We start from the raw sequence: 14,906 nt of genomic DNA, 5'->3' as shown, positions 1-14,906 counted from the left end.
GTTGGTCTTTGGAATATTGTATTTGGGTGTTCAATAGTCTGTATTATAAACGGGTCCTTTGTAGACTAAAGGTATACTTATAGTTTGTATAAAAATAGAATAACATACAAGTCGGCAAACTTTCACCAAACAAGCTGGATTATCATTCTCGTCAACTAATCACCTACCCTTGTAAATAGATCGATCCTAGTTACCTAACATAACTAAGATGTAAAGAGCGGGTTGACGACAATGATATATTAGAAAAAGAAACGAAAGAAAATTCACGTCCTTGTTTGAGCTTTTATTAGCATAAAATAAATAATCATAACAAATAAATAAAATAAAAGGTAGTTTAACGTCCTAATGTTCAGCTCCGAACTGGGCTAATGAAGACGGGCATACACCATAACAGTGTGCTATAAGGTAAATTTTTCCCGGTCAGCGGCACTACTGCCTACTCTGATATCGAATTACAACTGCCAATGGATCTATTACGTGCACGTCAATGTGTACACGAGGCCTCGGTTTTTCGTCCCATCCGAACGACTAGACATCTGTCCTTGTCAGGCCCTCCGTCCTGCATCTCTGACGGAGGGAACCACGCCGGAATATCTGCATGAACTTTCTCGGCCAATGCAGGGATCGAACACCCGATCTCCAGGCTAGCGAGCCAGCGTCTTACCCCTCAAGCATAATAAACTCTTCTGACAAGTTCGTGTCTCTGAAATCACCCTCGGTAGAAATGGACGTTACTTCATTAAATTTGTAAAAACTACTTGAGTCAATGGGGTGATTGGTCCTCGCGTTTAAAATATACGTATATTTTCGTTCTGGATCCATTCTTTACCAATGACAAATATTGTTTTGAAGGCTGGTGAAGACTTAGACATAGAAGATTGTGTAATAATAAAGCATGGCGATATATAATTTCATGTCTTTTATGGTGATTATGTTTATGGTTCACTCGTATGGTAAGTTGATTTATTAAAACCTGTATTTGCGCCTCACCCACCCAAGTCCTTTATTATGGTATTTTGTCCGGTTTTTTTCTTTCTAGTTCGACTCTGTCGATTAAATTGAGCTGAGCTTGGCGAGACTTCTATAACTATAAAAGGTTCTAACAGTGTTGACACGTTGGATTCACGTTGACTCAGTATTTCCCAGATCCCGTTGAAAGTAGTACAAGTTACGTATACGAATAAATACAAACTTACATGGCTCTCTTCATTGAAACGTGTAGGTCCATTCGAATTAAGCCTGTATATATAAGTTGATAAATAGAGAATTTCCTACGAGTCTTTTTTGATATAAAAAATATCAACACAAGTTGATAAAGTAACAAAAGAAACGAGGCTCTGTCGAGGTTTTTTTTTTACTTTATCAACGAGTCTTGATATTTTTTGATATCAAAAAAGAAGAGTAGGAGATTTTATTTATCACGCAATCCTTTCTTACGTGCACAAATAAATAAATATAATTCTTTGCTATAGACTTCACTTTTACTGAACCTGATTACATTATGGCGTAGGGATACATCATGTTTGTCCTTTATATTGACTCAGTGTTTCAATCAAAGTCAATATGAAAATAATTCATTTTTAATAAAAAAAAAAGAAGTTACTTTTAATACAAAATGAACTGTTCTTTGAAAATACAAAAATGTAGTTCCTTTTTAACTGACCAATCAATTTCATGTAAAGCGATATCACACAAGCGATATCTATTGTAATATTGGGTGATAATAACAGATATCAGAAACGAGGATCCTGTTTAGTTAGCCCTCTGCAATTGACACCACAGGAAGGATTCAACGTCGTCCAATGCTGTCAATGTAGGCTAAACGTCCGATACAAGACTTGAAATTTCTAATCATTTTCTAATCTGTCGGAAATATGTGCTCTATTTCTGACACCGACTGGCGTGCCCAGAAAAGCTTTTAGAGAACAGGCTGACGATAGATATTTCATACAATGGTTGGCATAAATTACCCTACAATCTGTTGTAAATATTTTATATTAAATGTAACGCCCATTTAACTACTGATGTATGTTGTTTTATTTCAGGAAATGGACAAATGATCAAACAGAAATTTCTGTGTAATTATTTTAACAGCGAATATTCTAACTGTACAGGATTAAGTCGTAGTGAGACCCTAAGTTGTGATCCATACTACGTTATCATGATAACTAATGTTTCACTTGGTTATTACAATGAAACAGAAGAACAGACTTGTTGTCAGAAGATACCAGATAATATCTGTACCGTAGAAGTAAATAAGGAGAATAATCTCGGATACTATTATTACTATGCATCATCATGTGCATTATCTCATACATGTGTTATAGATTTGAATTATTATTATGGTTTTCTCAGTAACGACAATAATTGTTCATTCACACAATTACTGACCTACACTGAATACATGTGTGTTAGTAGTAAGTATGCATTTATAACTAATCAAATCACTAATTGGTCTCACCCAATTTCGCCCGACCATGACAGGGTGTGTAGCTATATCCTTTGTAATCTTAAAATAGATGAAAATGGGTTTATAAGCGTATAGCAATGATCAACAATTCCATTTCATCTTGGTCTGTTGAAATGGATTGACTCATATTCTTAACTCTGTGCTAAGATTTAATTTTCTAACAATTGCTCTGACATAATTTAATATTCGACAAAACGAAATAAACAATATCTAAATAAATATCTTAACAAGCGATTTTATATTTCAGATACATCAATTTTAAATATGACCAAACCTGGGATGAACCACAACTTGAACAGTTTCTCTTTGGCTTATACCATAGATCGTTATCCTGAGATTGATAACCATTTCTACTGTAGTTGTGAGATCACAGTGGATGATGATGATGTGTATATTTATACCACGGTCTCGTTTCTTGGACTTAATGTTGTTTATAATACTAGTGTGACGATTTATAGTCCAAATCATACAGTTCGTTATGACGTGAACAACACGGACATGACCAATGTTGATAACTTTGGGTACAAACATCTGCTTTATAAACAATTAAAACAGACAAAGGGTCCAATTTATCTGGTGTATGAAGGTGATGAACTACAACCTTATATTGATAAGATATGGATTGATTTTAAAGGTTAGATATTATATTACTTGTCGGTAAAACTCAAAAAAACTTATAATGAAATAATATGTATAGAGTTTAAAGGTTAGAATTATATCTACATACTCAAAAGGCTGATAGCTAAAGATCGACTGCGCGCAAGCGAATTATTGAAATAAATTTGAATATTATTTTAGTCCCGAAATGACCTAGTTTGTTTCAAGTGGACGTTAAATCCCATCTCTCTCTCTCTCTTTCTCTCTCTCTCTCTTTCTCTCTCTCTCTCTCTCTCTCTCTCTCTCGTCTTGACATTTTCGGAAGTTCCTGCAGCCTGTGACGTTGCTTAGATGCATCTCTTATATCGAATTCCAACTGCCAACGTTTTTTAGTGAACATTAATATGTACACGGCACCTCGTCGCATCCGAACTTACTTTGTCAGACCCTCTGTCCTGCACCCCTGACAAGGGAGAACCACGCCGAAAAAACCCGATGAACTTTATCGGCCAACACCATGGTTCCATTGTATAGTAATAATAATAATAATAATAATCATTTTGTATAGCGCCGAGTGCTCCAGCTAACAGCTGCTCCGCGGCGCTTTTCACATTTAAAATATTACATATAATATAAAACAAATAGTTCTAAAACATTAAAATGTCAACATGTTCATAGTTTAAAAGCACGTTTAAAAAGTTCGGTTTTAAGATTTTTTTTAAAAACAGCAACGTTAGTAGAGTCTTTTACTTGTCTAGGTAATTCATTCCACACGTTAGCAGAGGTGTAAGCAAAAGCCCGTTCACCAGTTTTAGTTTTTACTGTAGGAACATGAAGTAAGTTTTTATCAGCAGAGCGTAGGTTCCTGATTGGTTTATACGGGGTTAAAAGTTCATTAAGATATTGTGGGGAACGAACTAGGATAAACCGAGTTTATTCACTAAAGAGATTTGAGAAGATAAACATCATTCTTTAGCTAAAATCGTTGTTTAATATATTCTACTGAAGACTTTAATCCGCTATTATATTTTAATGGATTTCAGAATATAAATCCACTATGTCATATTTACTTTATATAGCGTCTAAAGGTCGTCTCAACGTCAACTGTAAAGGCTGTCGGAGTGGTTATTCTATACCACCAGTATTTAACGTTCCACCAACAGTTCAAATGACAGATCTCAAAGGTAATTCAAACAGTTTGACGTTATTTCATTTGGAAATCAACTTAACGATTTCATATTATATTAATGCAATCCAGCAAATTGGAGATATAAGATTGCAAGAGCACATAATGTTCAAACCATTGATCTGAAAGGTAATTCACATATCCAACAGACAGTTTTACTTAAGGTATTTTAAGGAGAAAATAAATCGGTTTCGAATACTTATCTCGTTTTGTAAATGACGTATTCGAATTTTTTTCTCGTAAACCCGATGCGTTGACTCGCAACATGGCTGAAGACCAAATACGTGAGGAAAATTGTTTAAAAATAAAAAAAAATGGTTCTTTGTACTGTTCTTCAAGACACTTCGCAAAAATATAAACGAGAAGTTAGTTGTACCAGTTGACTATTTCGAAATGGTCTGTAGCCTGGTTAGAAATGTCCATATGTTTTTTTAACGTGCAATTAAAAAGAAAATGAAGTAACGTCAGACAGGACGTGACACTCGTGAGGAACGCCATCTTGGAAATCAAATTATCAATCTGACAGGTAAGTTTGAAGATTTGGTTTGGTAAAGGTCAGAGATAAATAGGCTCATGTTGGCCGTAAACGTGATGGAATGGCATTCGTCATAACCGGTATCGCGTAAAAACGCATAGTATATTTAAGACGACATATAATTCAGTCACTTAGGCCTTATTGTATTTGGAAATTTACCCTAAAGTCGACACAACAAGTTTAAACTACATGTATTATTATTATATAGGTACAATGGGTACTACATCACCTATCAATAAAACTGCTCTAATTAGTGTTCTGGTCATCATTGCTGTACTCGGGCTTGTGATGATGGGTGTTGTTTTTTATAAGAAACGGTGAGTTGTTATATTATGGCTTATGATGATGGTAAGCTGACTAAAAATGAAGTAGTATTTCTTCCTGCTAGATTTGTGTGGAAAATGGCCGTGCACCAACGTAAACATTGACTTTTCGACGGAAATTTCACCAGATTCGTTTTTTGCAGTCTATTTGGCCACTTTCAAAAAACAATCTTTATTGTCCCAACCCTATTTATAGTGGCAGTCATAAATATAACATCTATTGAGTCGAGGATTAATTATGTCCTTGTTACCGGGTCTCTCTAAACAGAAACTGGCGTTCTACCTGCTAGTTTAACAATATATTGATATAAGGTGAAGCATTGTTATCGCCTGAACTCAAGGTCCGGATTAAGCTGGCAGCAGCCTAGTAACCCCCACCCCACACTAATCCCCCCGCCCCTACATCTGCTAAAACGGCACGTGTAGACAGATTAAGTCGAGGTTCAGTGAGTAACATTAACCAGGTCGTCCCGCATTCGACATTCGATCCCGGTGTTGAGCAAGAAAGTTCCTCGGAATTTTCTTCTTGTCCGTGATGCAAGCAGGATGTAAAACAGAGGTACGGTGTTCAGGATGGCGTGCACGTTAAAAATAACCCTGACAGTTAGAATTCAAATGCAAACAGATCAAACTGTCCCTTGTAACACACTGTAGAGCGTATCCATGTCTTGATTAGCCCAGTTGAATATTTAATATTTGAACTGTCTTTTGAATAGAAAATGTATCAAAGACAAAATCGAAACAGCTAAATATATCCCAACAAAATCGGAGCCGGTGTCAGATGTACCGACAGCATCAAGAACGGTGTCAGAAATAGAAACAGTATCAGGAAACGTCTCAAATATACCAACAGTGTCAGGAACTGATTCTTTACCGCCAGTATCAGGAGATGGGTCTGAGATGTACGATACACTGGAAATGAATAACCAACTAGTTGATGTCTATTCAGAATATACCGACAGTCTTAAATTAACATTCTGATTGAAACTATGTCCATGTTTTTCTTGGTATTTTCTTTCTACTGTGTTGTTTTGTGCATGTATATAACATTGCCTCGTTATATTTTATATTTTTATCATTGCTTGATAAAAAATAGAGATGCCTTGTTGAAACCTCGCCCAGTAATAAGCAGTAATTGTATTCCTTAGAATTGTGACGTGTGTATGACACACGGACTTAGTCTGTAAATATTGGTACCATTGCAACATGTCTACGGACTTATTTCTATTGTAAATATTGACACCATGGTAACATGCCTACGGACTTATTTCTATTGTAAAAATTGAAACCATGACAACATGTCTACGGACTTTGTTGTAAATATTGATACTATGGCAACGTGTCCATGGCCTTATACCGTATTTTGACATGGAGGACAACTTGTATATATTTAATGGAGTGGACACCTTTTGATAGATCGGATACTATGTATAAATTTTATAGAGCATTATATATTTGATACAGCTGGCAACTTGTATATATTTGATACAGCTGGCAACTTGTATATATTTGAAACAGCGGGCATCTTGTGTATATTTGATGTAGATACTTGAATTAAACTTTCTATAATTGATAGAGTGGGCGCCTTGTGTATATTTGATACGAGTGAGCAGCTTGTGCATATTTGATGTAGATGCTTGAATTAACCTTTAACTAATTGTTTAATCAGTTTTATTCATTGTTCTTTTGTTGTTATATTTGTATCTTATTTGTTGCTAGATAAATGTAAACTATTCGCCGTTGCACGGGTGCCTTCTATAATTTTAATTTTAAGTTAAAAATTTGGCAGTATTTCCTTAAGGTCCTGAAAAGTAATGTATGCTCTCTTCGTAATACCCATAATAACACAATGACCTGTACATATCAATTGTATCAATAAATAGTCATTTAAATACAAAATATATATCATCATTAAATTACTTGTAAAACGGGTTATCGTGAACTTATTTGAGACCGTTCCGTTGCTTTATATGCAACGGGAAATGTTGGCTGTTCGGATAAACTGCCCCCTCCCCCACCCATGGCGTCTTCATTAGCCCTGTTAGGACTGACATGTACGCAAGCATATAAATTTATATCTTATTGATCATTATTGTTATTTTATTTTATATAGTATTATTATTATTATTATTATTATTAAGATTTTGTATTTTGTTATATATATTATTATTGATGTCGTCTATACTAAAATTATTGTATTTTGTTATATATTATTATTAATAGTAACTATTATGATTACTAAGATTATTGTATTTCTATATATTATATTATTATTAATAGCATCTATTATATTATTAAACTTGCTTTCATATTTCATATGGAAGTTAATTGTTTCTGTTAAACATGCATTATGCAAGAGCTAAATCTGCCTATCGCAGGTCTTTCTTTAGGTCTGAAATTTGTTTGCCTCAGTAATTTTACTTGGCCGCCATTGGTTAATTCAGTTTTTTAGTCCTAGATTAATTATTTATAGTTGGATTTGTATAAAACAAAGTTCATATGCCCCGTTGTCTCAATTGTCATTTTATTACCGATAGAGTTATCTGTACGCCCCGGAAGTGGCGTAATTTTATCAAAAACTACAATTTTGACAGTTAGGTAGCATTTTTCGAAAGCAAATATTATTTTTTTTAAAAACTGATATAACTAAAAGAGTGTGCCCTTTAAAGGCGCAAAAAAGTGTATGCTCAGTTATTTTAATTTCGATTTCATTTTCGAGCCAATTCGATTAAGAGGTGGAAAAAAGGTGTAAAATTGACCTATTTACAACCCATTCAGGCTTTTCAGATTTTAAAATATTTCTACGTAACTTTTATAAACTTGTAACTATAATCCATAGCAAGAAAATGTATATTAAAATTAGTTTGTAATATAAGCAGTTACCTAGTATAGAAAGGACTGTTTGCGTTATTTCGCCTGTAAAAGAGTCAATTATTATTGGATTTTCACAAAAGTGACACCATTTGATTCAAACGCAATTATGCGTCATATAAATTGATTACAATTGAAACTTGACACCGGAAGTGACGCCAATTTGTCAAAAACTGCATTTTTAAGTTTTAAAATCAATATTTTTTTCAACCAAGAATTATTTAATATGTATTAATAATTTTAACTTTTAGTTTAAATTAACATATTAATAAAATTCATACGGTCATATAGATATCATTAAATTGTTTCTAAAATGTCTGGAGGTTTCTGGTTCATAAAATTGTCAATTATTATTCGATTTTCATAAAATTTTCACCATGTGATGCCTAATGCCATAGACGATGTTATAAAACTAATTTAACATTTTTAGTATCACCGGAAGTAATGTCATTTTGGCAAACACTGTATTTTTAGCCTTCAAAACATATATTGTATTCAAATGAGTCTGATTTGTAATGCTTTTTTAAAATTATGATATTTGATTCCCATCAACAAATAGAATGAAACCGTACGATCATACAGATACCACAAATGGTTTCTAACTTATACGGTTCCAGAGAAATAGATGAACCACAAGTCACTTTTTAAGTTTTTTGGTCTAAAAGTGACAATTACTATTCGATTTACATAAAATTGTCACCAAGTGATGATGCCATTTCTGATTTCATAAAACTAATTTAACATATGTTCATGCAAAAATGTGATTTTTTTTGTCTCAGTAATATTCGTTAGCCGTCATTGGCTAATTTAGTTTTCCAGTCCTAGATTAATTTGTTATGGTTCGATTTGTATAAAACAAAGTTCATATGCTCCGTTGTCTCAATTGTCATTGTTTTGTTACCGATAGAGTTTCCTGTCGGCAATGGAAGTGACGTAATTTTACCAAAAACTACAATTTTGACAGTTCGGTACCACTTTTTGAAAGCAAATATTATTTTTTCAAAATCTAATATAACTAAAAGGGGCACACAAAATCTTGAGCTCAGATTTTTTTTTTTAATTTCGAATTCATTTTCGGGCAATTTTGATTAAATGTGAAAAAAGGTGTAAAATTAAGCTATTTACAACCCAAGAATAGCTGTCTAATCGTTCGGATGGGCCGATCAACTAAAGACCCGTCTATAAATTGATGTCCACGTTAAAGATCCCTTGGCAGTTGGAATTCGATATAAGAGTAGGTCATAGTGCCGCTGCCAGGGCAAAATTTCCCTCATAGCATTCTGTATAGCGTATGCATGCCTTATCTGGCCCAGTAGAAGCAGAACAGCAAGGCGTTAAAGCCTATTTCATTTCATAATAATAACTGTGCAATTAAAGGTTGTTCCAAATTATCATTCTACGACACAATTTACTTGTTCAACATTTTCCTGCCTTTTTTTTAGTTATTTCCCGACATTTTCAATCATTTTCTCATTTGTCCCGTTTTTCGACATCTAGATCCGTATTTTAAACTGCTGGAATGGGGAGACAATTCGATTACAGCAATACAAGTCTCAGTTATTTCCCAGATTTTTTTTGCCCGGGTGCACTGTTGCTAAATATATATATGCGTATATAACTTCGAATTTTGATCGATTTTAATAATTCTTTTTTCCTTGTTGAGATTCTTTATATAACCCATGACATGTGACAGAAACTGACCATGAATATGAAAGCTTTAATATCTGCCAAGCAGATCTAGTTTATTGTTAGTATTACTAAGATTATTGTATTTTGTTATATATATTATTAATAGTATCTAATATGGTGACTAAGATTATTGTATTTCAATATATTTTTGTATTATTAATAGAGGCACTTTAATCAAATCATTCTAGAAAACGACTTATTAAATGAATCAAAGCAATTTTTTGTGAACAGTATGTTGACACATTAGTGATTAATTCATCACAATTTCAAGACAATATGAGGAGTACAGCAGCGCAGTGTCTGTACATGGAGCGGACCACACGATTGATGAACGCCATCGGCATCTGGAACCACACCCGCAGAAATGTCTGGTGCAATCCATCGGCTGTGTTTGGTCTCGGTACGACTTATTAAGTTTTCTTTCTCTGAATTTCATCCCAAAGATGTTCAAACGGGGTTAAGTCTGGAGTAAGGGCTGGCCAGTGCATAACTTCGACACCGTTCTGCCGTAGAAAGTCCCGAGTAACGCCGGCGGTGTGTGGACCGGCGTTGTCATGCTGGAAAACGTTGTTTCGATGACGTGGTATGATGTGTGGTCTGAGAGCTTGATCGACGTAGCATACTGCTATGATGCCGCCTCTTCTCTAGTCCGGCAGACCTATGACTGAACCTGGAAATTGTAAACAAAGTTTTTTTTTTGATTGATTTTGGTATGTTTCTGGGGTCAGGGAATACACTGAAATCATTTATTATGTTGTGGTGTGATTAGATGATATTAAAATCAAACATGCCAGACAATATTACCCTTTAACTCGTTATCGACGGTTGGGGGCGATTATTTCACCGAACCAAACTAAATCTAGAGACAAATTATATATTTCTGGACATAGGAGGATATGAGTGATAGGATAACACCAAATACAGCCCTATCAGGGGGTCCGGGGCCACATGGGTCGGGCCTGAAAATGGAGACACAACCTGATTGATGTAGTACGTGTGCTTGTAGCTGCACCAGGGAGGGCCTAGAATATACAACATTTTGCGCTTGTGCTGTCACAGGTTGCAGCCAGAAACGAGACTAAAGTATTAAACTGGATATTATCTAGTTTTCTGGAAGTTATGTTCCTGTTTTGCGGGTAGAATTTGTTTTTTTAAATTTTCAACAATCAGCTTGCGCCTCCCTTTTCAGGACCGACCCATGTGGCCCTGAATGCCCTGATAGGGATGTATGTGGTGTTATCCTATAACTCATACGCTCTTATGTCCAGAAATATATAGTTTATCTCCTGATATAGTTTGGTTCGGTAAAATAATTGCCCCCCCCCAACCGCCGCTAACTAGTGAAAGGGCCATATTGTCTGGCATGTTTGACTTTAATATCATCTAATCACCCTACAACATAATACATGATATCAGTGTATTCCTTGACCCCAAAAACATACGGTTAGCCACCAAAATTATCATCCTAGAATAAATACTATGGGAGCTATAGGGGATTATTTGATGTGGCGGCCGTCTTAGACGCCATCTTGAATTTCTCAAAACGCTCAAGGTTGACCAAGGTTCACCCGTCAGATTCTGAAAGAGGACACCATAGGCTACTAAAATCAATCATAAAAAAAAACTTTGTATATAATTCCCTGGTTCACTCGAAAAATTGGGTTTGGCGACCGGACTACTCCCTGGACCAAGATTTTGGAACACCACAGGACACAATTTCTGGTTCAGGCCGATTCCACCCCAAACCATTATGCTTGGACCCCCCCCCCCCCCCCCCCACACACGAGTCTCTTCTGTGACACATTGGTCAGAATAACGCTGGTACCGTCGACGCCATATTCTAGTACTGCCATCTGCAGTTGATACGCAATAACGATTCTCCATTGCCTGCGTCGCCAGTTCTGGTGTTCTTGGGCAAACTGTAGACGTTCACGTCGATGGCGATGGGTGAGGATCGGTCCACAATAAGGTCTATGGCAATAGATGTTCTCCCTGGTGAGACATCGGCGCACTGTATCGGTACTGATGGGTCTTCCATGTGTTCCCACTGTCTGACGTGCTGTCTCAGATGCCTGTGTGAAGGAATTTTCACGTGCTGTCGCACAGCAAGGCGGTCTTGACGCCTTGCGGTAACCCTTGGTCTACCAGTTCGGAGGCGATCATCCGTGGTGTTGGTGTCGCGAAAACGTTGCTAAAGCCTGTAGATGGTCTGAACATTGACCTGGAAGTGATTGGCAACGGCTTGGGCAGTGTGGCCAGCGACGAGTGTTCTAAGCGCCTGGTTCTTCTCTAGTGTGAATGATTCAACCAGGTATGGGGGTGCATTTATAGGGCTGGGCCCGGTGAACAGCACGTGCAGCATAAATTACATGAAAGTAATGGAGAACACATTACCATCTCAGAAGTCAGGTTGCGATTTTGAGACCATTTTCTGGTTCAATTCTGTGTTTGAGAGGGAGCCTTATGGCTCAGGTAAAGGCCCGGTCCCAGTGGCCGATGGACACAAAACGTATGCAAAAAGGACACAGCGGACGAGCAAACTTTCGGGGGTTGCTCCATCCGTTTTCATCCGCTCCAGAAATGGACAAAATTGACGAAAATTTGCGAAACAGAACGGAAAAGAACGAACGTGGGGAGTATGTAGCGGGGATGTTAAATGGATGTTCATCGGAAGCCTAGCGGATGAAAGCGGGTGGAAGTGGATGACTGCTCCGGCAAACTCTAGACATCCGTCAATATACCAGATACATCCCAGATACAAACGCTTTGTCCGTTTTGAAAACTTTATACACGAGATGATACGCTTACATCCTTTCTATTTCCGTGCTACTGACGATGTATAGACATTCCATGTACCTTTTCTTTCCTCCCTCTTTTCGTTTTCAGCCGGAGCGGATGTGAGTTGCGAGGATGCCCAGAGGATGCAGAGAGGATACAGTGGACGTTTAACGGATGATACCGGACATGGTGCTCAGTTACGTCATACACGGCAGAAAGTTCTTCCGTTATGAAAGTTTTGTGCAGCTCAAAACTTTTTGCGCGGATAATATCAAAGTGAACGGATGCTCGATGGATAGAGCGTATGAAACACGTATGCAATGAGTACACAACGGATGCATGGCGTTTTCAAACGAAGGGCACGTTTTCCCCCGTTTTACATCCTCTTTGCATCCGTAAGTGCAGTGGGACCGGGCCTTAAAGTTGGCGATGTGGTCACAAATATACAATAAAAACATTGGCAAGTTTTATGCAATGCGTCTATTCAGAGTAAAAACCAACCTGACGGTTTTTTTGCTGCTTAGTATGTATTATAACAGTATTTAGTATATAATACTAAAATATTATTTACTGTAAGTAATTAATTAACAACTGTTTGGTATAGGAATACTATAAAATAATAGAGATACGCAGTGTAATCACTACACGTGCATGTTATTATAATCACAACAGGTACATGTTTTGACACGCAGTACAACATGTATAATGTTTAATTAATCACAACAGACACACGTTATACTGTCTAATCACAACACGTGCAGGTTATAACATACCATGCCACACATATATTGTTTATCACTACACGTGCAGGTATTGACAGGCCATGCCACATATATACTGTTTAATCACTACCGAGAGGACCAACATTGTAAACAATAAATGTTAGAGAAGAAGTTTATTTAATGGCTTGAGACGACAAGGTGGTTGTTTTATTATATACGATTGTATTATATTTAAATTGTTAAATGTCGAAAGCTTTAGGAATAAAGAAATATGAAGGCTTAAAAGTTATATTGAAAGATATATGACCCTTTATGTTAAAATGAAATTGTAGGTTTAATAATAATCGGACATAACAGCATATTAAATTCTGTGAATGGAATATGTCCAATAAATTTGTCAACCTTTGTTATATGTGATATGCTTGTTCAGTACGTTAAAATAGTATCCTTTTTACATGAATACAGAAATAGATATCGCTATAGTTTGATAAATTCATTGCACACAAATCAATCGACGCCCTCAACAATGGTTTGATAATCATTGCATTGAAAACTTTAATACCTTGCCAATAAATACGCAGTGAAAACATTCAACTCCCAGATTGATTTGTTTATTGATAATGCAGGTAGTTAGGCAGAGGCGCCTTCAATTTGTGTGTTACAAGTAAGTAATTTACAACTATTGTAACTTCCGTTAATTATGTTTTCGATCAATAATTCTTGAAACCCATTTCAAGCATTTAAATGGTAATTAAGGGACAAAATATAGCATTTTGTATCATAGGTTTAAAGTGTAAGCGCCATTTTGGTGTTAGAGCCCCGTTTCAAAAGCGAAAGAATCGCATGGTTTCAAAGTTATTGACAGATTCTTATCTTCAGTAATTCAGAATCATATTATTCAACGAGTGTTACACACTGATGTTCTGATATTCTACAAGTCGACTCTTAACGATATAAATATTAGGGTTTTGTGCTCCAAGGATTTTGGTTCGTTCTCATGAAAATTCAGCGGTTACCCAACCACTCTTAAAGGCACCCACATGTTGAAACCATTCAAGATTATCAATTCACTTCTCTAACAAATTTTAGGGTTTACAACAAGAGGCATTTCAAATGTCGGGTATCGATGATTGCTTTCGATGCATCCAAGCGTAAAATATTACTGCTTAATATCAGTAAAAACAAATATGAAAATTCCCTTTAGTGGCTCCTGAAAACAGAGTTTTCCGTACTCGGGGGATATTTGACTGGACGAACAAAAAAGACACACTCCGTCTGTACAGCAATGACTAGAGTGGGATTTCTCGGGTCATTGGTTCAGGAGTATAGGAGTATGTGGACGAAAATGTGTCTTGGTGCAAGACGACATTAATACTTTCATTTGTTGAATCTTGTGAATTCTTCAGGCTCTGCTGGACCTGCCACCCCCTACTGGGGCAGAGCATATTTTCTTTCCTACATTCATGAAAATGACGTCGAAAATATAACGTGCGAATCGTATACATGTATACACTTATATGAGTAGAAATAATGACTTAAAGCTTCTTGTTTTATAAAGTTCCGTACGACCTAAAGCCAGACTTGACGTTGTCTCCACCGTTGACCCTCCGCTGCTCAAATTCCTGGACACGTCCCTGGTCACGAATATACAGGATGTTTAGGCTGTATTTATGTTTTTCGTTTTATTTCAGAAAAAAATGTTTAGGCTGTATTTATGTTTTTCGTTTTATTTCAG

At 36.2% G+C, this 14,906-nt stretch overlaps 1 protein-coding gene across 1 annotated transcript; it reads left to right on the top strand.

The window, feature by feature from the left end:
- Window positions 1-851: 851 nt before the first annotated feature.
- LOC126810252 (uncharacterized) lies at window positions 852-7,279 on the top strand. Its single transcript, XM_050535266.2, has 6 exons — window positions 852-953; window positions 2,046-2,417; window positions 2,718-3,104; window positions 4,147-4,251; window positions 4,997-5,105; window positions 5,828-7,279. The coding sequence occupies exons 1-6, from the start codon at window positions 896-898 to the stop codon at window positions 6,090-6,092; spliced, it is 1,296 nt and encodes a 431-aa protein (XP_050391223.2). The 5' UTR covers window positions 852-895; the 3' UTR covers window positions 6,093-7,279.
- Window positions 7,280-14,906: the final 7,627 nt, after the last annotated feature.

Source organism: Patella vulgata, chromosome 2 (assembly GCF_932274485.2).
Source record: "Patella vulgata chromosome 2, xgPatVulg1.2, whole genome shotgun sequence".
Taxonomy (NCBI): Eukaryota; Metazoa; Mollusca; class Gastropoda; family Patellidae; genus Patella; species Patella vulgata.
The sequence above is the reverse complement of the archived record's forward strand: the minus strand, read 5'-3'. Positions and strand labels throughout refer to the sequence as shown.